At 42.0% G+C, this 25,716-nt stretch overlaps 1 protein-coding gene across 4 annotated transcripts in view; it reads left to right on the top strand.

Annotated features, from left to right (window-relative positions):
* The window catches only part of CADPS (calcium dependent secretion activator), a 147,048-nt gene that overhangs the window by 89,083 nt on the left and 32,249 nt on the right, over window positions 1–25,716 (top strand). The window contains exons 16-20 of one of the 4 annotated variants that reach the window (XM_031555608.1): window positions 2,130–2,198; window positions 11,281–11,387; window positions 16,052–16,208; window positions 17,088–17,229; window positions 23,166–23,312. In XM_031555608.1, coding sequence (XP_031411468.1) covers window positions 2,130–2,198; window positions 11,281–11,387; window positions 16,052–16,208; window positions 17,088–17,229; window positions 23,166–23,312 — 622 coding nt within the window. The remainder of the gene's footprint in view (window positions 1–2,129; window positions 2,199–11,280; window positions 11,388–16,051; window positions 16,209–17,087; window positions 17,230–23,165; window positions 23,313–25,716) is intronic. The other 3 variants (XM_031555609.1, XM_031555610.1, XM_031555611.1) reach the window with 3 other exon arrangements.

Genomic DNA, 25,716 nt, shown 5'->3' with positions numbered 1-25,716 from the left:
TAATATCTTTAGTGCATTTGGCCAGTGGTGTATTATTCAGGCTCACATAGTGGTTTAAAGAACAAATTGAGAAATACTTGGGTTGTCATCTTTGCAGCTGAAGGTATAGTGCAGCTAATTGTTTGTGACAGTGGAGTTCAGGAAGCAAATGAAAAATAAGAAGCTGAAAAGCTGTTTAATCTGTACTTAATCATTTGTAGCCGATTTAAAATGTCTTTTTCTGGGAGTGTTTCCTTGTCTTTGCATTGTGCATAGCAGTCATTGATCAGTTGGTCCTGTACTTGCATCAGATTTCTTTCTTGTCACTCTAAATCCAGCATAACTGATATTATTGACCTTTTAAGTTATGGGAGAATAATAACCAGTGACCAGAGACACATGTAGCCATCAAAAAGACATTTTAAAGCTTGCTGGAGGATACGTGTCAGCTGAAGCTCTCTGATCCAGTAGTTCTTTATATGTTGATCAGTTTATGTTGCTACCTTTGTGGGCTGCTGTTCCCAACTTGAAACTCCTACCCAACTGTATCCGAGTTTGCAATTGCTTAAACCCATGTGTTCCAGATGAATGGTATGTTCTGCTCTAGACTTTGGGTTTCTGTTATGTGTGATGTGAAGCTTTCCTACAGCTGAGATTATCATTGTATGCCTCTAGGACAATATTGAGAGGAGAAAAAAAACGGCTCCCTCTGATCTTTTCTTAGTTCTTGTTTACGTGAAAAATTGGGTTGTTGTACGACAAATTGTCCAAGTTCTGTACATGACATGTCCTCTCTTTTTCCATCTTTTTTTTTCTGTCTAACGATGCGAATTGTGTACCAGTGGTAATGAATTCATTGTTATGCATCCAGTGAGAAACACTTAAGAATTGGGCACTAAAAGGATGTTTATCAACTCTTGACTTGGTAATGAGTGACTAAAATAGAGAAGGAATGAAGGTTCCATAAGCACTGCATTATCAGACAATTTATCAAAGTACTCAACTTCACAGGATATTTTAATTGGTGTATTCTGTAAAATGCAATGTTTAAATATGTTTGAGAGACTGGAGAAGGACTGAGAATCAAAGCAGCTTTTCTGTTGATAAATGCTTCTACCCAGTGCTGGCTCCCTTAGGTTCTCTGTGTAAATATCACTAACTCGTTGGTAAGATTTGCTCTCTTCTTTCAGATAAATCTATGCAAAAACAAACTTTATGATCTGTAAGTAAAAATGCATTCATTTCCAAAGTAGAACAGTTAGTGTGTACTTTTCCTTTTGTGCCTCAATTCTTCTTGGTTGTGTTAATTACCTGCCCTCTTTTTTGCACTGTGACTTTTAGGTCTGGGAATACTTTGAAGCAACGCATTTTTTTTCCAGCTACCTTTTCAGGGAAATAGTTCATTCCACACTACCTGCTCTCTTCTGCTTTTCTCCTCCTTTATCCGTGATTGGCCACAGCCACTTTTTTATCCTGTTTCTATAAAAGTGGTTGTAACACCAATTTCAAAGCATGCTGGGCTTGTTAGTTCAAACAACCCAACATCCACCAGCTGCATGCATCAGGTTTTCTCTCATGAGCATAGTCCACTGTGTGTTCCAATAGCTGCTCAGAAGAGCAAAGAACAAATTTGCCTTGGTAAGGTGCATCTCTGGATGCCATGCTGGTTTTGAAATCTTGCTTTCGAATGCTGATGTTTGAATAGCCACGTGATGAAAAGAGTTTTGTCAGAGGTGCAAAACAGAATCAGTGGCGGCAGTGCTCAAGGCTATGTTTATGAAGAAATACCTGTGAAAGCCTTAGATACTGAAGGCTGAAATCCTTAGTATCTTGGAGCCTTAAACCAGTGAAAATCTATTTCCCTCTATTCATGACGTTTTGATCATATTCTTGCAAACAATTCTGAACAAACCTCTAGAGTCATGGTCACAACCTATCTTGTGACTCATGGGCATGCTGAATGGTTAATCCAGTAGATCTCCAATTTTAACCCTTTTTTCCTTTTTTTTTCCTTTTATCCTGTATGTATCCCAAAATACTCTGCGGCTATTTTCCTTTTAATCTGATATGAAGTTTTCCTCTGACCTATAACCTTATAACCTCTTTACCTCTGACCTAAGCCTCTTGCATGCCCAAATCCTCTTTTATAGGGAAAAAGAGAGAAATGTATGAGCATCCTGTCTTCTGCTTGGCCTCTCAAGTGATGGATTTAACCATTCGTGAGTACCTACCACCCTCCTCTCCATGCTGTCCTCACTCTCTCTGTTCTCATTACCTCGAGAAAGTCCAGATCCAAACAAACTCACTCTCCTTGCTTCAAGTCTTTTAGCATTGGCTTGTCTGTTGCTTCTGTCTGTGAACCCAGTGTGAGAAGTCCAGTCACTTTTTATCAGCCTAAAACAGGTTAGACGATTTAGCCATTTGTTTGTGATAAACTCAGACTGTTTGTAAGTTTTTTCAGTTACTCTTTATGTCTGTGACCTGAATGCATTTTTACTTTGCTTCCATGTAACCCCAATTTGTAAAGTGCTTGTCACTGGTACACAATCAAAGGGCAGCAGCTACACCGGGGAGAAACGAGCTAGCAGTCAGGTAAAGGACGTGGGGAAAAGCTGTCCCTTCTCCCGCGTACACGATCTGTAAAGAAGCCTGCGTATGAGATCATGTGAGGCTGTCCTTCCTGCGTGCATCAGCTCTTACATGTCTCCTGGCCGTTCTCTCAAGCGGAAGCGCTGTACTTGCTCTCCTGGATTTTTGGGTTGCTTCTCTCTGCTGAGCTCTGGAGGGGACACAGGAGCCCGGGTGCTGCTCGGAGAGCCCCTGTACATCAGCAGAGCTCGTGCTCTCCTATTTCCTGTTGGTACAGCTTTCTCTTTCACCTCTGTGAAAGGAGATTCTTTTGGTAACACCACTGGGCGTGTTGCTGGGCGGGGGGCGAGATGGGGCAACTTATCTTATTTTCAAATGTCATATATCACGCATTACTGGGGGGCTGTGCGGTCCACTTGCTCATTAATCCTGCCTATCTGTTCTTGTTTCTCTCTTTTCTCTCCTTGTTGCTTTCTCTCTTTCATATAGAGAATCAAAAGGACGCAGGTGAACAATTGTATATGCATTATAAATTGCTAGGACTGTTAAGTTATATTTATTTTGTTTTTTCATAGCTCCTTAAGATATGTACTCCTTTAGGCTGAAAATGGAGATGCATTAATACTTAAGGAGTTAATTTGTGCTGTCTACGTAACCTCTTTTGTCTCCATCCTTAGAATAGAGTGTAGATTAGAAGTACCTTGTAGCAATAGTGTTTCTTCTTAAGAGACAGTTTTAATGGACAACCTAGCCTTTGTAAAAGGAAAGTATCTTGTTTTCCTAAAGAACTGCAACTCATTTTTGGTGCAGAAACGTTGGTGACCTGGCCGTTAACACACCCAACAGGTGCATTTCTGATGAAACTAACGTTCATTTTTGGTTTTCATAACTTCTGTTTTATGCCCTACTGGGAGAATTGGTTTGATTTTTGGTTTTGTTTCGGTTTGTTTTTTTGTTTTGTTTTGTTTTTTTTCAATTTTATTGTTAGTGTGTAACAAATGATCCGATCAGACAGAAGTCTTGTTTGTCTCTTGTTTATAACCTGTGGTGACATGTGGTGAGGTAAAGTTTCAGCACAAACCAAAGTGCCTGAAGTGCCTGTCTCTTCAGAAGGGGTTTTGGAGGTCTGTAGCCCCCTGTTCTTGTTTCTGTTGTATTCCACAGTCCTGCTTTGGAAGTCCTTGAAACCTGAACTGTTCACCCCTTTTTGTGAGTAGATTGTTGTGTTATGGTGGGGGGGGGGGGGAAAGGATTGGTTTGATTCCAGCTGTTATCAAAGGGAAATTGCTTTTAAAAAGCAGTGTGAGGGGCTGGGTTTGTTCTGCCCCAGCTTCCCCAGATCCCTGCAGCTCAAATTTGACTCTGGATCTAGAGCATGACACTAAAACCAATTTTGATAAACAAAGAGTATTTGGGAAATGAAGATTAATTCTTCTCTGCAACTACAAGAGGAACAGGTCCACAAGTTGCAGATACAACCATTGCAAGCACAGCTATTTCCAGTGGCTGCAGTGGGCTGTTGTGTGTTAAGCACAATTCTTGCACTAGGCATCTCTCTTGCTGGCTAAGGCTTGTCACACGTGTCAAGTTTAGGAATTGAGAAGAGCATATCTAGGCCCAGTTTGTTTAAAAATACAACTGCTTCTCGAAGCTCAGAGTGAGTGAAGGAACATGGTAGGATGTGGCCACCCTGCTTTGTGCCCACAACTCTCCCAGTGTCTTAAATGAAAAATTTTTGGGCAGTGTCAGCAGGATTCAACTTGAAATCAGTTCTTCAGATGAAGTGGAATCAAAAGTGAGTAGGTTTTGTCCTGATTTTGTATTTGTTTTCCCAAAAGCAAGATTGAAAAATAAGATAATGAAAACAACTTAAACACACAACTGTCGTCTTTCATTCTCCTTTCACATGAAAAAAATTGTAGTCTCTTGCCCCACCTAAAAGTATGGATTTAAAATAGAATACTAAACAGAACATTATTCTGAAATAATTAAAGATTAGTGGGTTGTTTTAATTACTAATCAGACAAAACTAACAACCTTATAATAAGTGTTTGGTATACATATTCATGTCAGTTGGAAATCCGTTTTTCTTTTATAAAAAAATGACTTCTCCATCCCATAAGCACAGGAACTGAGGAATGCACTGCACTGCATTGGAGTTCATTGGCAATGAGGGATCCCATTTCCATGAATGCCACTTCACCCTGCTGGAGCTGAGTGCAGGCAGCCTTAGAGCTAGTGCCAGCCATAATGACAGTTGTCAGCTTGACCATTTGTTGTGTTTAGTGTAAGACTTGAGTTTTTAGGTTTTGACAGTTTCTCTCATAGTGACTTGGTTTTGGCCTCTGTAAAAGAAAGTCCTGTGGTACCCTTGGGGATGAAAAGCAAAGGAGATGTGAGGCTGGGATGGCTGTTGCTTTTGTACATGGGGCCAGAACTGCCATCTGGGCAGCTCTGCAGGCAGAGAAAGAGACTTGGGAGTGGATAGACCCCATGATATCCATTGCTTTGTCCTTGGGGGAATTCGGCTTCTTTTGGGTCAATTGTGGGCCAAAATTGCAAATTTACGCTTGTCCCTCAACATCCTCAGTCCAAGGATGCATTTCCCTGACTGTGTCAGCGGCGACTGGCACCGGCTGCAGAGTGTCTTGTGCATCATGCTCACCCACCAGGCACAGGAAGATCCTGGGCTGAGGAATTGCATGCAGAAGGGGCCAGTGTTTGACTTCACAACGCAGCAGGTTGCTGCCAAGCACTGGTATTTGTCACAACACTCTCACTGGCCCTTGTCACAGTCCCCATACTCTCTTCACGTCACTCGTGTTTCCTATTTCTGGATCTCAGCCTGGGGAGTTCCATGCGTGTATCTGCAATATTTAGCAAGTGTGCTGGAACTGTAGGGGCTGAGCTGCCTGTTTGTTAAGCTAACCTGGGATAAGAGGAGGTGCCATGGGATTTATCAGCTCATCCATCACTCAGCAGTCACCCCAGCAACTGTGATAATGCACAAAGCTCAACAAGAAAACCAAATGAAATTCCCCAAATAAATATGGATGCAAAATGTAGGAAAATGTTAGTCTTTGAGGCAGGAATGGAGACTGAAGTTGTTAATAGATCGTACATTTTACTATTGATGTAGCCCAGACATAACTGCAACCTGCATTTGTCTGCTTACTGAACTGCTGCTTTGTTTGGTTCATTGAGGTGGCATTCAGTTGGTTTTAGCAGAGAGCTGCTAGGCAAATTGCTAGCTTTTCTCTTGCCCCTTATAAAACATTGGAGCAGCATCAGAGTTGTTACTAGAGCTTCAGGGGTCGCAGTGATCTGCTCTGTGGCATTCTTTCTACAAGGTTCTTACCAACCGCAGAGCAACTTGCTGCCTGAGGCATGAGATAGAATTCAGATGTGCAAGAACTCATCACTAAGCTGAATAATTACCAGAAAGTCAGGAGGTTCTCATTTCAGTATGTTGCATTTTGAGAGCTGAGTCTCCTTCTAAGTTGAAAAACCTTTTTGATTTTTCTTAATTGTGCATCTTGGTTTAAGAGAAAAAAGTTATCATCACTGAAGTCCTTTTCAGGCACACATGAATCATTTCATGAGGATAATAAAGGCTGTTTTGCCTTCTCCTTGGGCTGTGTCCATTATTCTTTATCGTTATCTTGAGAACAGCAACTCTATCATTGCCATGATTGGCTCACAAATGGATGCACACAACAATACTTACACAGCAAAGCCTTTGGCAGAGCTCGTATTTTTAATTATTACAAGGAAATTACAGAGTTGATAGCTGTGCTTGTGAGAAAAATGGAAAGTCAACGCTAGTCCTTGCTTATTGAGGTTTAATTTCAGCATTGTGGTTGTGCTAGCCCTTCCATCTCACACAGACCACCATGCATAGTTGGAATATATTCTGGTCTGCATACAATGAATTTTATGGAACACACATTCCCAAAGTAGCACTGATTTTATAATACACCTGTTATGCTCACTGCATCCTAAAGCACAACATACAACCCCAAAACTCTTACTTGCCAAGTAATTCAGGTTTCTGCAAGTGTTTTATTTGCAAGTATCAGGGGGAGGTGTAAAATGCAGTCTCATGTGCAAATTTGTCCAGGAGAGTGCTTTAGAGAAGCCCTTTGCCAGGCTGTTAGGGAGGAATAAGCTTCTCCTGCCTTTAATCTTAGTGACCGATGCATTCAAATCTCACCAGCAGCTCTTGCTGCTTCCTCCTCATCTTTCCCTGCTCCTGACTTTTCCTTGAGGCAGAAAACACTTGCACAAGTCAGGCCAATTTGACACTGCGGGGGCTTGATGTCATTGAGGGCTGAAATGTGTTCACCACTGGGGCCCATGGTAGCACCTCTCTCTTTCAGCATGAGCATTTTGATGGTTGGTGGCACAGAGGTGGGCTCACTTTTAGGGGCAATTTCGGGTTGTGGTACACAGAGGTGTGATGGGGCGTGGAGTTCCTGGAGGCCAGAGATAAAATCTCCTTCCTAAGCATTACCTGTTTTGCCCAGCAGCCATCAGTGAGTAATCAAATTGATTTCTTGCTTATGTTTTAAATTAGGCTGAAAGTCATTAGCCCAGTGCCCAAAGAACAGTTATTTTTGTCACCTGAGGCTGAGTGGTATTATTTCTGGGGACAAAACCACCCTGGGTAAACACTGAGCATAGATCAGGGTGACTCCAGCGATAAGCAAATAGATCTGCTTATTTGCTATCAGAAAACAACCAAAAAAACAAACAAACAAAAAAAAACAAAAACACCAAAAAAAAAACCAACCCAAAAAGACAGAAGCTTGAATCTATGAGTCTGAATTAAATCACTACATATCTAAAAAGACTAAAAGTGTGTGTGCGTGTGTGTGCATGTGTGCACTGTGTGTGTGTTCATGTACGTGTGTACCTCTGTGTATGGAGAGAAGGAACAAACCTAACTTGTACTCTTTAAGTAATGGTTTACTCAAATATTCTTTATTTTGCTCTGATAAGTGTTGTAATTCTGTGAGATTTAAAAGCAATCAGAAATCTACTTTGCACAAGCCAACCCATTTTTTTTTTTCCCGCTGGAAAATGCAATCAAAATGGCAAGGACTTTTGGCAATAGAATGTCCAGATAAATATGCCAGATTCTTTGCAAATGGAATTATTAAAAATAGTCACTCTGCTGCTAGAAACTGTTATTAAATGTAATAGAAACTATTGTGTTAATATATTCACAGTACATAATTTATTCTCTGAGTGCATGTAAAAGGAAAGGCTATTTTCTTTGAATTTTTCCTATGCTGATATTGTAAACTATATGACAGATGGGTCAAGTCCTGATTGCAGTATTCTAACATTTGGAATAGCAAGTAACATATTTGATAGAGCTGGCAAGTTTTTATATATGATTCAACCCAGAATATAAAAGCCACTAGAATTCCAAGTTGAAAATAATTAAATGAGCTGGAAACGATCAGGAACCACACATTTTTAAGTGACAGATTTTTTTACATGTTTAAATTGCACAAGAATATTTTATAGCTCCCTTTAACCAACAGTGACGTTTAATTCTAAAATGTGTAATTGATATTTACAAAGCAATTAATTACTGTGGCTCGTTATTCTATTGCTAAATGTACCTAAGCAGGGGGGCACTGGCTTCAAGTGGTCGTTTTTGGTCACCTTCTGTGAATTGCAGAGTTTTAGCTCTGTTTCCCAAATGGAGGTTTCCCACGTGGCCACACGAAGTGCAGCCCCACACTTGTGTCGGGTGCTCGGCTTTCTGATTGCGCAGTGCCGTAGGATGTTAGAATCTGCCGACTCCTAGAATTTTTGTTGTCAAACGGTGTCATTCCCGTGTAACTCCTCAAGCGCCAAGAAGCAAAACCCAGCAGCTTTTTCCATGTGTATTTGATCATTTCTGCTTTTGTTCCTTTCGAAGTTTCCATCCTTTTGTCACTGTTATGACGTCATTGTCTCTTTACTTTTGGCGTCCCTCCGTCACACCAGCAGCCCGTCCATCCAAGCCTAAGCCACCGGCTGGGCCACCGGCATCTCCTCAAACGCAGACTAACATGATAAATCATATGCTCAAAGGCATGGCCAAACAGACGCCAAGTACTGTAATAGTCTTCCTTCCATTTATTCAGTGGCTTTCTAGCCTGGCAGTTGCTTGTTTAGCCTTAGCAAGCTAGTTGTCATGTGCAGCTTTATAAACCACCTAGCGCGATGTGGTAGGTTTGTAGAGATTTAGAGGTAGCATTTATTTCAAAATGTCCACATTTTTTTTTGTCTAGCAATGTCTGACATATGCAACATTTTCAAATATCAACGTCAGCACAAAATAACATTGTTGTTGCATAACATTTTGCATGAAAACTATAAATATGTATGAGCTTTACATGATGTTGGATGAAATGTTTGATAAGTATATCGTATATGTTTCATGTAACTGTCAGTGCTCCAGCTATCTTAGCGGAATATTCTGATGTATAGTAACTTAACCAGGGAAATATTTAAAATAAGAAGAAAAAAAATTAAGATTGACATCTGCTGGCTGCCAAAGTTGTATAAGCATCAATATTTTCTTTAAAGACAGCATCTCTGAGCAGTTGTTCTTATTAACACTTTTGTCTTTTAGTTGTATTTGAGAGCAGATCAGTGTTGCAAATGAGAGTGGGTCTGATGCTGCTCTGATCGATGGAAAAGCTTCCCTTTGGCTTCAGAGGTGCAGAAGCAACCAGAGGGACATTTCTTTGAGTTCTCTTTGCTTAAAAGGAAGTTTTCTTGTAACCAGTGAGGTGTTGGATTGCATAGGAAGGGGGACAATGAGTTAAACACTAGTTCTCCAATTTCAGTGTTTGCCCAATGGAATATTTTAAGGACAAGCTGGGTTTCTTTTGTTATTGTTTCCAGTGCTACAAGAGATGAAAGGGAAACCAGATAGGAAACCCTAAGGCCCCTATACATGGTATCCATCAGCGAAAATGTAGCATTAATTTGCCTTGATGCATCCCTCAGCTGAGCTGAGCACTTGCAATGCCAGATCTCAGCTGCCCTGGCTGCTAGGCTCCTCTGACAGCAGCACCACATGCCTCTCTCACAGCCCCTTCTGAGAAATATTCCTCTCCTCTTCATGGGAGATTTTTTGCCTTAAGAATAAATCCAGAGAAGACTAGGAGCAGGCAAGATGTTAAGATGGAGATTTGAGTCCTCAAAGCTTGCCAGGCCTTCAGCAAGTTGGGGTTTGTGCCCTGAGGCTCATCAGAGCAAAGTGGGACATCTGTGTGCAACCACGAGTTGCTGTTATGTCAGTAAATAAAACCTAAGCACTTAGGTATTTGCAGACAGCTGATGCATGCAGGAATCTGGAGCAAGGTGCTCAACTGTCTTGCACTTAGGCATAACCCAAGCTGCTGGCTTAGTGTTGAACATCCCAAGGTGAATGCCTTCCTGGTGGAGGAGCTGTAATTCATGCACCTCTAGCATTTGGCTTTGTTGCTCTCGTTCAGCCTGCTAATGGCAGCGCACTGATTTTACTGCCCTTTGGGATTTTTTTGGTACTTCACCTGCTTATGAAGTCTCCAGGTTTAATATCACAGAGACCAAAATGTTCATAGGTGGATAGGTATGGGCTGGCTGGTGTAGCTCCTGAAGCATGATCCTGCTCCTTGCCCAATCTAGTACAGCAGAACTGGGTTTGCAGCCCATCATTAGCAGGAGGAACACCTCTGCAGGGACCCACAGGCACGTCCCCAGGGAGCAGTGCTCCTGCTCTTCTCCTTGGAGCCGGGAGCGCTGGTGAATCACCATGTCAGGTCACAGAAGCCCTGTTGGTTGCACTCAGCCAGATCTGTAGAAGCTCTTGTTCAATGAACAGATCACTGTTTTATTTTTCCTGTTATTCCTGTTGAAATACTCTAAGTTGAAAAACTCAAATGTTCCAGATTGTTAGCACCTCAGATTTGTAATACTTTAATACCAGTTACCTGGAAGAATATGATTTGATTGTTTTTAAAAATCTTTTTAGAAAATACTGCAAAAGAACTCAATAGATCTAAAGCAAAAGCTCCAGGATTTAAACTCCTTGGTTTGTTTGCAGGGTTTTTGCTGTAAATTTGCATCTCTTTTCCCATATAAATCTTACGTATCAACGCCTGGTGGGCGTCACCACTTTCCACTCCCCCCAGCATGCATAACTCCTCAACCTTTGTGGAGTTAAATCCTGGAGCAAGCCAGACCTGCAGCTTTTGCTTTCAGTAGCAGGTGACATTTAAATTGCTCGAGTTTGACGATTTGTTAAAGTACGGAGAGATTTGTTTCAATTGATCATAAAAGTATGTTAAGTCATACAGACACGATCTGCAATGCATCATCTACTCTGTAGGATACATATTGTTCATATATTAGTGGCCAGATGCTGTCTTTAGGGAATGTAATGTTCTTATTTGAGCTAATAAAGTCCCACTGCCTCACCATAAAGCAAAACAACTCTGACTATGTTGTGAAATTTGGAGCTGGAGCACTGTATTTTCATAGTATAATAACGAATGTGGCTTTCTGGTTTGCACAGTACTAATTATACAAGCATTTAACATATGCATGAAAAGATCTTTAAAGCTGTAGAATATTATGGGATTTTTTAAACCTCTAAAATTACTTGCTTTACATCGGGCTTTTCACTCTGCCTGCCTTTTAACTCGACTTCTTGTACTACAGAAAATGTAGGCCGGTTAGTCACACCAGCTAAAAAGTTAGAAGACACAATACGTCTGGCAGAATTGGTAATTGAAGTCCTCCAACAAAACGAAGAGCACCACGCAGAGGTGAGCAGCGGTGCCCTGTGTCCTGCAGCTCTCGAGCAGGGTCCGGTCGGTTGCTGGTGGCTTTGCGCGCTTATGGGATGTCTCCTGAACAGGTGCTGGGTTATCTTTTTTAGAAGGCAGCAATGGGGATGAAGTGTGATGAAGGCACACGGGACAGGTCAGGAAGACTGCTTTTCCATAGGGCAGGGAGGGCCAAAGGGGGGATTGATTACATTCTGCTGTCTGGTATGTCAGTCCGCAGCACCAGCAAGAGCCACGTATGTTCACCACCAGCTCCATATAGAGCAGGCCCATCCTCTTAACTCTTCAAAGTGCTTTAACGGAAAGATTCATGTTTTAAAAACACTGAAACCGTATCAGGGGCAAATAGATGTTAGAGAACCCTGAGGCTCAACCTGGAAGCACTGAGCCCCGAGGCAGCTGGCAGTGCTGCCAGGACAGTGGCACCTCGCAGGGACTGCCCCAGGCAGAGACCTTGCCCACCCATGTAAGTATCTGCAGGATCGAGCCCTGTGTTGGCTGTAAATCTGGTGTTCTTGGCTAAGTGTTGGAAAGTTGATCATTCTGAATATCAGAGCGAACAGTTACTGTATATGACTGTAGGAATTGTTACACTCATTCACTCTTTTCTCTTTTCCTTCCCATTTTTGTATATACTCACTATATTTTGCATTAAGAGCGTTTGATAAGTAATTTCACAATCACCTAAAAATCATTCCGGTGTATATTAAATTTGCAGTATAACTTGACTTATTGATAATACACAACAATCCACGACACCCAACTAATGCCTGCTTGCATATTTAAATTTCCTCCCTGTTTTTCTACTGTTCATTCAATCTTGGATGATCCTGGCAGGGGAAAGAGGTATGTGACTAAACCGAATGACACGAGTCACTCCTGTCATATTTCGTGCATGCCCTCTCAGTGCCATGTTTCCTACTGGGATTTTACCTGGTTTGCCCTCGCTTCCGTAACTTTGACCGAGGAATGTAACAGCAACTCCCAGTCGGCTGCTTGTGGAGCTGGTAGCCTTACACAGAGGGTCAGTGTGGCGTAGCAGTCCAGTCCATGCATGTAGCAATGGGTATATTTTACGAGCGCTGCAGTTACATCCCAACACAACCCTACCCGCCTGGAATCTCTCCTCAGCCTGTTGTTACCTCTGTTGTTTTGCATTCACCTGATCTATAGTACACTGTGGTGGAGGTGGATTGAGTTCTACACAAGTGACTAGAATGGTAGTGTTCTTCCTCTGGTTTTGTCTGTATGTGCCTTGTACTGGATATACAGTATTTATATGTAGAGAGAGAATATACGTGGTGAAGAGTGAAATGAACTTCACTTTTGCAAAAGCAGGGGGTTGCCTGAGAGCTCTGCACTTACACACGAGCTGCAGGAGCTTGCCCGATGATGACGAGTGCTTTATTCCACTCATCACCAGCTTAGGCTGTGTGTGCAACCAGCCTGGAAAGAGCTGATTTTAAAGCACCAGTTGTTGGGAAAATAGTGGACTTTTGCAGCAGGCAGCTAGAGGGCCCGTGGTGTTCAGCCAGCTCTGCTGCTCTGATCCTCACATGGAGGAAGATTCAGAACTGTTCTTCAGTGTCTTCTGTGTCACAAGGCTTTGATTAGAGACAGAAGGTTAATGCCAACATGGATAGGAGGCATCCTGGCCCCTTGTTCTGAATAGTGACCTGGAAGAGTGACATTTATCTCTGTCCAGAAGCCCAGCACTCTGTCGGTACGTTATTGAATCCCTGTCCCGAGGGTTTCTGTGGCATTTCAGTGGTGTTCAGGCAGTGGGCCAGCTCTCTGCACACTTGGAATTGCACCCAAAGGAACAGAGAGATGAGAGCCTGGCTGGTTTATCACACCATCTTTATTATGCGTTACAGCCCCATTATTCTGTTCCTCTGCAGAGGGAAGCGCTGAAGTATTGCATGTTTTTTTCAAATTATTCCAGATGAGAGTTTTTTATCCATCTTGTCCTTCTGCCTGGAGGTGAGAAGGTTCAACCTGCAATGTGAGACTCCTTGGTCTGCTTTGGATGTTCAGCAGAATTAAATGGCAGCACTTGCTGAAGGAATGCGTTCTTTGAAAATCATGATTTTTTTCCATTAAAATACACCCCTTTTTTTCCAAGCATGGACATCCAGCAGCCATGCTAGTGAGAACCCAGAAAACAAAACTCAGAGCATGGAATATGTTCAAAAGCCATTAGACCAAAAGCGTCATGTCTTATCAGTGGGGTTAGTCCTACCCATGAGAAAGAAGCACAGACAAAAATGCAAAAGGGACAGTGGTGCCTTGGTCCTAGGTGAGAGCAGGAGGTCTCTGCCATTGCAATATCTCTCTCATCAGATGTCTTCCAGCTCCATTTTTGTCTCCCTGGACAACTGATGGCACATGCCAGAGGCCATGGTCTTCACGTATTTCTGAACTCGTGTTCTCTCTCTATGTATACATATGTGTATATGTATATATGTATTTTAACCCTTTGAGGTCATACATATATACATGTGTATCCATGTGTAAAACATACAATAATAGGTGTGTTTGGCTAGAAAGAACTACTTTTTTTTTTGCCCTTACATTCAAGTAAAGCAGGTAAGTAGATGGTAAATAGAGAAAATGTTACCATCTTGAAGGAGCTCTTCAAAGTGTGGTGGTTTTGCTCCCACTGCAGGAGGGTCTGTCCTCTGAGAATAGCGAGGAGGAGGTTGGGGAACCTGACATGAGTTAGAGACATGTGGAGATAAAATTTGACTCAGCAAAAGGGAAACGGTGACTGATTTGGGCATTATTTCCAACCCTCTCCTCTCCCCTCCAAACAATGTGCTTTTCTTCCTCATTCTTTTAAAATAGCTTTTTTTTTTTTTCTTTTTTGTGGAAGCAGGTTTTATTGCAGGACTCTGCAGCGATTATGTCGGACTTGTTGCAGAAGATGCTCTCTCACCTCCCCTCTCTTCCACCCCCAGGACCTTGGTTGCCACTGGCCTTTGGGGCCAACTCAGACTCTTCATCATAGTAGACATTGGGCTGCCCAAACATCCCAGGGATGGAGTTGCTTCACAGCACAGTTCATCTCTTCCATGCCCCACCATAGGGCTGGCCCAGTACTAAGATTAGCTTGGGGTTCATTTGTTTTTTTTTTTTTGGCTATTTTACATCTGAGATGTGCTCTGGATGCATAATGCCCCATGTCACATCCAACCTATGCATGTCTTATCACCAGTTTATATCAACTCATGGAATAATAGCAGAGTGATATCAGTCTGCTTTGTATTTTGAGGGACCAAAGGAATGGGAATAGTCTCAAAGACCTTCTGACAGCTGCCTGGTGAGAAGTCAGTCCAAAATAGGAATTGTTATAGGGGTCTATGGCACTGACCTGGTTTGGGGGTATGAATCCCTCCCTGTGGCCAAGAGAACCCACAGCAGGACTTGTTCTCTGTGTGTCTCTAGAACAGCATTAACCAAAGCATTCTGCTTCAGTTAATCGAAACTGAACCCTAAAAAAACTAAAGTCTATCGTGCCAAAAGCTTCCATCCAGGAGGCAAAGAAACCCTCCCCGAATGACAATTCCTCTGAACTGAATGCTTTATGCCCAGTCTTTTCTGTTCTATCTCTAGTCTTCTGCCTATGCTAGAGGTTTCTTTCTCTTGCAAAGTGCTGGAAAACCGTTCCTCAGATCCTTTAAGTCAACTGAGTAATTTTCTGCTGCTTACAAATTATAGCACATGGTCCTAACGACAGCCCTTCTCATATTGCATGTTCCCAGCCAGAAGTGATTACTAAACACGCATGCATGCGTCTGGAACATTCACATCTGAGCCATGTATGATGTGAATGTCACGTCAGAGGGCCCGTCCAGTGAGTCTGAAGGACCCATGTGCATGAGAATGAGTTACTTCACTGATCTTTTTTGGTTTTCAAGATTAGATATAGATATATATATATATATTTTTTTTTCCTGCCTCTTTGAAAATACAGGCTTGTAGACTTATTTATTTATTTTTTAAAATCTTGGCATGTTGATAATAGAGCTTTGTTTCCTGATAAGTAGCATTAATGAAGGTGGTAGTGTATTTAGATGATGTGTATAGCTGGCCATGTAAAACGAACAGTGCTGTAGTAACTTCCACAGGTGATGCTTGAATTGCTTCCAAATGAAAGTGAGTGGGACTTAGGGCAGATTTTAATGTCTTGGGCAGTTTTTAAAGAGAAATAGAAGTAGTGAAGCCAAGTAAAATTTTAACTGCTGAATAACAGCATAAAATCCACCCACAGTGAAGAAACTCCCCAATTTCTATCATTTAGAATACAAATTAGTTGTTTTCTGATAATTAGCATAACTACAGATGAATTCAGCAATTTATTGTAAATTGAACAGACGGAACCTTCTCTGCCATGTTACACCTGCCTGCCTTTATGGTGGAGCCCTGAATAGATCTTCTGCAAGAGACCTTTGTATGAAAACAGCAGTGCCTAATTCCCGTGATTAGCACTGTCTGTGCAGGCTAGCACTGGAAAGCACTGTTCTCTTTACAATAAAGGTAGTTTCCATGGGGTGCACATTTTTTGGAGGTACGTGGCCTAGCGTCTGTGACTGTGCTTTATTGGAACTGACATAACTGCTCTGTTATCTTTTTCTACCAAGGCCTTTGCTTGGTGGTCAGACTTAATGGTTGAGCACGCGGAGACCTTCCTGTCGCTGTTTGCGGTGGATATGGATGCTGCGTTAGAGGTGCAACCCCCCGACACGTGGGACAGCTTTCCACTCTTTCAGCTTCTAAACGATTTCCTCCGTAGTGACTGTATGTATTGTATTTTGGTCGTTTCTTTTCAGTGGGCGGCTCAGGTTACTGCTAATACTTCTCTGTGCTGCACAGAGAGCTGAGCTGGGTAGAGATGCACAGTGCAGACTCTTAGCATCGGCTTGGTTTGGTTCCACTTCCACTAGAAAAAAGCAATTCTCTGATGCATACACAGACACCCCTTAAGTCAAATGCCTCAGATGAAGGTGAGAAGTTGAACTTTTATTTTGCTTCATCTTCTCAAGTCTTTTGTAACGGCTGCCTGACAAGCAGGGAATTATGTACACCGTCATTAAATGTGTGTGTTGTTTTATATGTGTGTACTGCATTTATTTAGCTTGGAGCAAACCAGTCCCTGCTTTAAAATACCTCACTGAAGGGAAGAAAAGATTTAAATTAAACGAGAGTAAGAGGAATTCAGAAGCTTAGTGCTCTGTGAAATAAGGCGCTTCTCCAAGGCATGGAGAAGACTCACGCCTTCAAATCCCACCACTCACGAAGCAGGGATTCATCCTCTGAGAGTGTCATGGTAGTGAGTAACTGAATAAGAAACAATCCTCCTACCTGCAAAAGCCGTAATGTTTGCCATGCAGTATTTCTTACACCCATTTTATTCACAGGAAGTAACAATGTATTTGTAACCTGTAAGTCCGACATTAATGGGAAAGAAGATTTGTTGTCTGTTCATCTGTTTTGATTAAGAAGCCATTCCTGCTGTCTTTGTCGTGAGCGTTGGTGCACGATGCCAGCTCCTGTTCTGTTCTCAGTTTCTTTCCGTTCACTGACAAACTCATTGTGTAATAAAGTGCCACACTGTGGCTTGTTACAGAGCTTTTAGTAACAGTAGTTTCTTACTATACTTTTATTTATCTATTCTAGATAATTTGTGCAATGGAAAGTTCCACAAACACCTCCAAGACCTGTTTGCTCCACTTGTTGTTAGATATGTCGATCTGATGGAGTCCTCAATTGCACAGTCAATTCACAGGGGCTTTGAGCGAGAGTCATGGGAGCCAGTAAAGTAAGGAAACCTCCTTTGATACAATCGGAATTTGGGTGCAAATGGATGGAGATTCGTACAGAGATGAATTAGCAAACATTAGATTGGACATGCAGAAAGTGCTTGATGTTTTCTAGTTGAATGCTAAGAATAGAAGGCCTGAACTCTTCAAGGTTTTGAAGTTAATGAAGGAAATGATATTTGCTTTTTGAAATGCATTGCTGCCTCAGTTCAAACTGTGTGCTTTTGGATGTGGTAGCATGAAAATGTGAAAACTTTCTTAGCTGGCATGGCTTTTTGGATCCCATCCTAAGAGGCCTTTTCCAGCGCTGCTCTTGAACTCAAATAACTCCTTTTCAGAACAAAAAACTTTGATTCGCTATGTTCAGTACAGCCCCAGAACTTGAGTGAATCATTGCTGTATTGATTTTTCCCAATACTCATTTTTTCTACCCACCCCACGGAGGGACAGCACGTCACCCCCATGGCTGGTGGCTGTGGGCTGCATCCCCGGCAGCTCAGCTTGTCCCAGCCCCAGGCAGCTCCAGGGGTGCAGGAGGGACCAGCCCGGAGGGGATGTGATGTGATGTGATGTGATGAGCCATCTACCAGAACCAGTTATTGGATGTGGAGGAGTAGGGGTTGGCCAGCAAGAAATGAGTGGCCTGAGAGAAATTCAAATGGAACTCAGAAGCTGGTGAATATAAAAACGTGGCATTTGCTTGAGATTGCTGCTGTTATTTCACGGGTTTTGAAGCACTGCTGAACCCTGCTGTGCTTGCTCTAAAAACTCATATTGGGTCCTGTGAAGGGAAAGAATGGACTTTTCCTTCTGTTAACAGACTTAAAAGGGAAAGATTGACCCTATGCAAATACCACAAGGCTGACAGTGCCCCAGACTGGGGACTCAGACCAGCTGACTTCTGCAGATGTATTTTCCCTGTTTCTTTGTGATTCTCTAGGCAAAGTTAAGTGGCACTGTGCTCTCAGAGGTTGCTGTGTAAAAGAAGTGTGGTCTTTCAGGGCTTTTCACACCAAATATGTTCGGTTTACAAGGAAAAGAGATTTTGTTCAGCAGCCAGCCTCCCATATGCAACCTGGAATCTGATTACCCAGGTTTTTTCTTTTCTTTCGTGAGCATCCTCAGCATCCATAAGGATTCTGCCTGCCAAATCACAGGCCTTTCTTGACACCTGATCATCTCCTCTGTTTTGAGTGGGGTTAAGTGGCTGGCGTTCAGGAGTCTCTCTCACTTTCCATTTGCTGTCTTTGGTCTGCAGGCTAACAAGATTAAAAATCCTAAAAAATCTTGTTTCAAATAAGCAGATGTGACCCAGAAAACATAGAAGAAATAGATCTTTCGAGTAGGAGAATGCCATTTTTACAGCCACTCCTTCAAGCAGAATTGCACTTCGAAGTTAGCATTAACTTCAGTTTCAGAGTTCTGCTTTAGCAATGAATCTGTTTGTATTTCCTGTCTGTTATGAAACAGAGGCAGTTAATTCAGTGTAACTGTCCACCTCATTCGGGCAGTCACAAGCAATTCATTCTGCTTTTTCCTTTTTTTCAGAAGATGATATTATTTTGGCATTCAATGACTTGTGGCATAACTGTAGATGTACATGAGTACTTGGCTGTGATACTTGCCTGTCAAAATGCTTTGTCCCTGGGTATGCCAATATCTATCATTTTCAAGTTATCTTTGACACTTTTTCAAAGGTCTTTTCTTCGTTATGTTGCAGTGGCTTTGCCCTTTGGGGAGCTTCAGCTGCAGAATGCTTTGAGCATCACAATTCCGAGCAAAAGCCCAGGATGGATTATCTACGTGTCGTACAGCCTTCAGTATTAAAATGCTTTGTTACAGCAGGAAAGTGGGTGCTTTTCACAAGAAGCTCATGTCCTTCTGGTGAAAGGATGAACTCTGTGTTTTTTTTCACTAGTTGGTATTTGTTCTTGTGTCTCGCACACTGAGGTGTGAGTTGCAAATGCTGCCTTTGTGCAATCAGACCCAGCAAGGGGAGGAAACGGCAAGCGACACATGCTGTGTGAAGGCAAAGGGGGGGTGCTGTTCCTAAGACCTTATGACAGCTTTGAGGCACTGTTCAGAACTAATTGTTGAGGATCTTCATCGTTTGCCTCCTGGGCAGACCAACTGCTCTTCTTTGGCGGATCTACAGTGAACTTGCAGGAAAAACTGAGGTCAGAGATATAGTTGGTTTCATTTGCTTTCCTGTATCTACTTCCTTTTTACCTTATGTGTCCACTGAAGCACAGTTGAGTTTTCAGGTCAGTGATGCTCCAGTATTTCAGACCAGCCAATTCCCATCCAAGTTGTAGCCTTCTGCTGCAGACTGTCCAGCAGAGCCTTTCTGGATCTGGGCCTGCTGTCAGAACGTGGCTCCATGGCTTTCCTCTGCTTTGAAGAAAGGCCTTTAGGTTGGCCAGGAAAGGCCATAAATGTCTGCTGCACTGAGCCTCCTGCAGTCCCACATCAATTCTCTGCAGTGAAATGCAAGAAGGAAGTCTCATTATCTCCTCCAAGCCAGGAAACTATTCTACAGCACAGAGACTTTGAAAGGGTATCTCTACATCATGCTTGCAATCAAGGCTGAAATATGTAGCCCACCATAACCTGACCAGATGGCAGTTTGCAAGCATGTATTTCTTCTATTTTCATTGCTGAATACTCTGCACCTTATGCTACAAAGAGTTAGGTATGGAAATCACAAACAGTGAGGGAGATACTGTGAAGTACTGAAAACACGGGGGAAAAAGCACCGATGTAACGTGCTCATGAGGGCTCTGTAAGCTGCCTCTGCAGAGCTGCTGAATTTGCAGGGGGTCCTTGCCCTATAGCTAGAGCAGCTGGTGTGCTTGTATGAATCCATGCAGAGAAGCGTGGAACACTTGTCCCTCGCACAGTCATCCAAATATGGAGGATACAGAGCAGGTCTGTTCTCTGGTGAGTTGAGAGGTCTTGGAAAAGTAGGGTTGTGCAATGGGTTTTTCGTGCTAGCTTCCCAGAGAATGCTGGTTGATCTGCAGCCAGCAGACACGTATGTGTGTGTGTGTGTGTGTGTGTGTGTGTGTGTCTCGGTATGTGTGTTGGAAGATCTTTCTGAGCAAATGCTAAAGCCGGTGTGGGGACAGCCAGTTTGAGCTGCTTGATGAGGAGGTTACTCACTGACCTGAGGCTGTCCCTGCTGCACTCTCATCCTGCCTCTAACATCTACTGATTGCTCACTAACCCTTTGCAAACTTTATAAGTTTATCCTTCACATAAAATGTAAGAAATTGAACCGTGTGATTATATTAATCATTGGAAGAAGATGTACTACAAAGCTATAGTGCTAGTGAAAAATGTTTCCCCTTCAAAGAAAGCACTGCTATAGTGAAAATGAGTATTTTCGTTACTATTCTGGGTGTCAGTCAGAGAGAGGAAGAGCACAGATTTGACTGCCTACTTCACTATAAGCTCTTTGCTTCACATCAAGGCTTTTGTGAAAAGATTTGCTCTCGAGCATTTGCTCATCCTAGGCAGGAAGGTAGTGAGCATTTCTGGTGATGGAAGAGACAGGCATCTGCCTCTTCAATCCGTAAACCATCACATAGGACCTAAGCATTGCATGAGGGCCAGGGCTCTCATTTAGCTCTGCTCTGAAACCAGGAGACCCTTCGGTAAAAGCACAGTGATTTCCTGCCCTCCTTCAAGCCCTGGGGCAGCCCTGGGGCCTCTGTGCATTGCTACGTGTTTCCTGCCATCAGCACCATAGCACAGTGAGCGTGGGGATGCTGGCACGGTGTGCTGCCAGTCTGTCTGCATGAGAATTCCCTCGCAGGCAGCACAGGTGAAAGCCATCTCCATTGCCAACAAATGGGGTGAAGCAGAAGAAACCAAGATAACAAGCAGTACAGCTCCGGAGTGCACATCTTTTCTCAAACATATCAGGATCCAGTCCCAAAACTTCTTAAATGAGACAGCCCTCATCTTGTTGATCCAAATGCCCACATTCCCTGCCTGATGGCTGAGGTTATATTTAGCCATCTATATTAAATAGACATGGCTAGCTTTTAGAAACAGTTTCTCGTCTTGGACCTGTGGTTTTTATGGTCTGAGCAACTGCGGGCTGGAACATTTGTTGGTAATATTAATCATTTTTTACAGGTCTCACTGCAACTGTTAGTCAGATAATTAGACAAGTTGAACCTGCAAAATTGTGCATGTCAATTCAGGAGAATATTTTTAAAATTAGTTACTGTATGTTAACATAATATACGGCATTATTTTGCTGTTCTGTTTCCTTTCAGGAGTACTAACTTATTCTTGCAACATATCCTTGCATCAGCAAAATAATGTGTTGTATAAAAGAAATATGTTTCCGTGTGAATATAGTATACTGTTTACTCTAGAAGTCACATTTTATTAATACAGTGTTTTTATTAATATAACACTGTCACTTCTTGAATTTTAATATTAAAACCAAAGGTCCTCTGATTTATGTATTTACCATCTGGCTAAGTTATTTAAGTTGCTTTTCCTTATACATTTATATGTTGTCCACCTCTTGCTATTTCTTTATTCCACAGCAGTATCTAACCACATGCACTGCCATTTCTGAAAATTTAACACACTCTCAATCACTGTGAAGTCTGTGTCTCATTCAGTAATCATATCTTAATAGGCAGATACAGTATGAATGGAAACAATGGGTGGCTTTGTTGCATTAGTAAATTCTCCTATCTGCTTACTGTCTAACAAAGAGAGCAAGCAGATAAAGTGAAGTCTAATCTACTGAGAAGCATAGAAACAAAAGAAAACAAGAACAGACCTTTTTTTTTTCCACTGGAAGAAGGATTTGGATTGTGTTTTTTCCACCAAAGGAAGCCTGAATGCTGAAGTTGGTCAGCAGAGAAGCTTCAGCGGTACAACACGAAGCTGAAAGCCTGAAGTCCTGATTCCACTTTTACCGAGCTCAAATAATGATCCAGAAAAGATGGTGTTTTGCAAACTTCAGGCATGTGGTGTTGCTATACCACACATTGTTTCAGGAAAAACAATGTTTCAGATTAAATTAATACATTAGCCCATTTTTAAAAGATCTCTTTTTGCATAACAGTTGCATATCTGAAAATGCTTATTAAAGTCATGATGCTCAAGTACACTTGGTTCATAAATTAACTTTTGATTGCCTTAATCACTCCCTGGCCCATTTCCAGCCAAGAAATATTCATATACCAGCCCTAAATGTATCAAATGCAATTCATTCACAGTGCACATATGTAGACCTGGACAACCTGAGAGACACAGAAATGCAAGGTTGAGTTTAGGGCACAAGTCTTCCTTTAGGAAGTGATTAATCCAGATTTTAGCATAGCTTTGTTATTTTTAGAGTACAGAAAAACAAGTGGTTTGGAGTGAAATCCGGGCTTCGTTGAATTTGGTAGCAAGAAAAAGTCTGAAGAACTTCAGCAGAGTTAGTATTTCAAACCGTGTTTATTATTTTGAGTCCTGATGCCAAGAAAAGCACACTGACTTTTCTGGGAGCTCACTTCATTCAGCTATTTCATGTATCCATGCAACCTGAGTGTCTTGAACTGAGACTCACTTCCTTACAGATAGGTTTTTCCAAGTAAAGGTTGCTTCCTGTACTTTGAAATGGTATCAGGAATTGAAGGTTAAATTATTTTGTGTGGGTGTTTGAGTACTCTGTTAATCTGCTACTTTGTGATTCCTCTTCTTCTTTCTTTTTTTAAGTAACTTGTTTTTTATTGCAGACTGCAAAAACAGTACACTTAAGCTTCCATACCCATGCTTCTTTCTGAAATGTTTTGCTTTAGTTTCCTAACTGTTGTCGTGCTGTGAATTCTGCAGATTTGTTTATAAGTGTCACGTGCTTCTGCTACATCTGCATTGTCACTGTTATGGTATTTTTTCTTTCTGTCTGTTTCTTCCACAGGAGTTTAACAAGTAATCTGCCCAATGTGAATCTACCAAATGTGAATCTCCCTAAAGTACCAAATCTACCAGTTAACATCCCACTAGGCATCCCACAAATGCCTAGCTTTTCTGCACCGTCATGGATGGCTGCTATTTATGATTCTGAGTGTGTATTCAGTTCAAATTAGATCTCATTTAAATTTAAAGTCATCTTGGCATGGATATGTATTGTTTGTTTCTGTGCATTATATAAAACTTTAAAGAGTGATACAGTTAATTAGACGTTTTCTGAATGAGACACTGGTGAATTTCTGGCAAGTGTATTTTGAGCGTTTTTTGTATAAATCTTCAAAATTTTCTTACTCCCACTGAGAGTTTGAGCAAGTATCTTGCTTTACAAAACAGCTGTCACCAATGGGACACGTTCTGGCCAACATATGAAACACGGAGTGCATAATGGGAAACGATGTGTCTCAGAAAAGAGTTTTGTCCAAAAGAGGAGATGAGCCAACTTCAATGCCAGTCAACCAATTTCTGTGGACCAGATGTAGATCTAACACTGAATTTTATTTAATGCAAGTTCCACATTCCCCAGATGATAATTACTGTCTTGATTTTGATGAAACAGTTTAACATAGAAGAAAAACTCTTATTCAGGTTGTGAGAGGGCCCAGAGAGCAATTGAAATTCCACATCCATCACTGTAGCCTGGGTAATCCTTTGGCCAACTAAAGAAAGATATTTTCAAAATGAACCTTTGATTGTGGATGGAGAAAATGGGCACTGTGTTAGTGCAGTTGCTCCCGAGGAGCCTCGGGCTCTACTCTGGCTCCCTGTGTGAGCTTGAGGTGCTCAGGAGGGCAGGTCTGCTTATCCCCATCTGAGTACACATCAGGCAACTTCTACTCTTACTCCAATTTTCCCCCTAAAGGTCCCAGCCACCAACCAGTGCAGAGAGTAGAAGTGGGCTAAGCCCAGACTGCTGCTTTAGAGGCAGCTGGTCTCCCAAGATTCCTAACACAGGACTTTGGATCACTCCATTTCTCCTGGGCTAACTATAGTTATGCTAATATGAGATGGTCTCAGTCAGCTCTACACAGATGAATTGCTTTTTCCCTACCATGTCCTTTCTCTTAAAGGATAAAACCAAAGAAGCTTCCCAGATTCTCCCCCATCACTGTTGCTGGAACACCCTAGGTTACATCTACACCTGCGGTCCACCAAATGCCTCTGCCATGCACAGGCTTTGCTGTAGAGCAGTGGTAATGAACCATAAGTAAAGCAAACACTGGTATTTAATTTTTTATTAGATTTTTAAATTTTTTGTTTCAAAATGATACAACTCATATTCATGCTAAGAAAGCTATATTAAAGGCTAGATTAGGCAGTTGCCTGTAAAGAATACTTGAAAGTTTTAATCTTTTTCTCTGTGCATGCTGTGTGGTATTGCCCTTGAAAAGATAAGAATCATGTCATGACAGAAAATTGGATAATCCCTCTGAAAATGTGAGTATTAATGGTATATTGCAAGCTGCCTATGTGACTAGAGTAATTGCAGTGCTCACGAGCAAAATATTAACAGTGCAACTTGGAAGCAAATCTGATATAATCCAATATATTGTTTACTCGCATGTAGTCCTAATCAAAAGTGAGAAAAAGACCAAAAATAATAATTCTAAAATTTTTAAACCAAATGGGTGTGATAATGTTGCTGTGGTAAATACCAATTACTGCATTTGCACATAATTATTTCAGACATAAATCCGTGCATTTCCAAAACTGGGTTTAGACTGCTAAAGCTTACTTTTACCCGAGCAGAGGTTTGAACCAGAGAAACCAAAGATCAGTGGCTAGATGAGCACTGAAGCCTTCTGCACACTTGTCTCCTGGTTAAAGGAAATGCCTGATTCTTTATCTTTTCACTTTCCTGGTTTCCTTTTACTCACCCATCCCCTCCATCAAGGATGTGTTACCTGTCGCTTAGTGTCAGATCTGTTTCTCTTGCCATGGAGATGACCCATCCTCTCTATCGTTCTCCCTGCTAGCACAGGACCACAGGGCCCCGGCATGTTGGGACGATGGTTTTCACCTGGTGATAGCCATGTATGCATTGGCTCCGATTTCCTCTGGCATTAACTCAATGCAGCTGGCATCTGTCACAATAGAAACACCCTCCCTCATCTGTTTCTATAGATGATGTCGGCACAAGTGGTGATGCATGGTGTGCTAAATATCTTACAAATTACTGTGTTAGCATTAGTGGTATGCGAGGAGGGGGTCGAAACTCTTGAAGCTCCCTTGGTAATTGTTCTGAAAAAAGTGAGGGAGATGGAGAGAGGGAGGGAGAAGGGCTATGGATGCATAAATTTCTCTGCACAAACAGCACCATCGAGTTCTATATTTTTGTTCTGTCAGTGGAGGGTTGGGAGATATAATTATACTGTGAAAAGAGCCGGTGTAGCTGCAGGACCAAAGACTTCCATCTGGGCAAGGGTGTGGGTTCGAGAATACAAGCTATGGAGAGAAATTTAGAGTTTTGTGACAGGCCAAAGATGTTGCAAAAGAAATTA

The sequence above is a fragment of the Meleagris gallopavo genome, chromosome 14 (genome assembly GCF_000146605.3).
Source record: "Meleagris gallopavo isolate NT-WF06-2002-E0010 breed Aviagen turkey brand Nicholas breeding stock chromosome 14, Turkey_5.1, whole genome shotgun sequence".
Lineage (NCBI taxonomy): Eukaryota > Metazoa > Chordata > Aves > Galliformes > Phasianidae > Meleagris > Meleagris gallopavo.
This window is presented reverse-complemented; position numbering and strand designations above follow the sequence as displayed.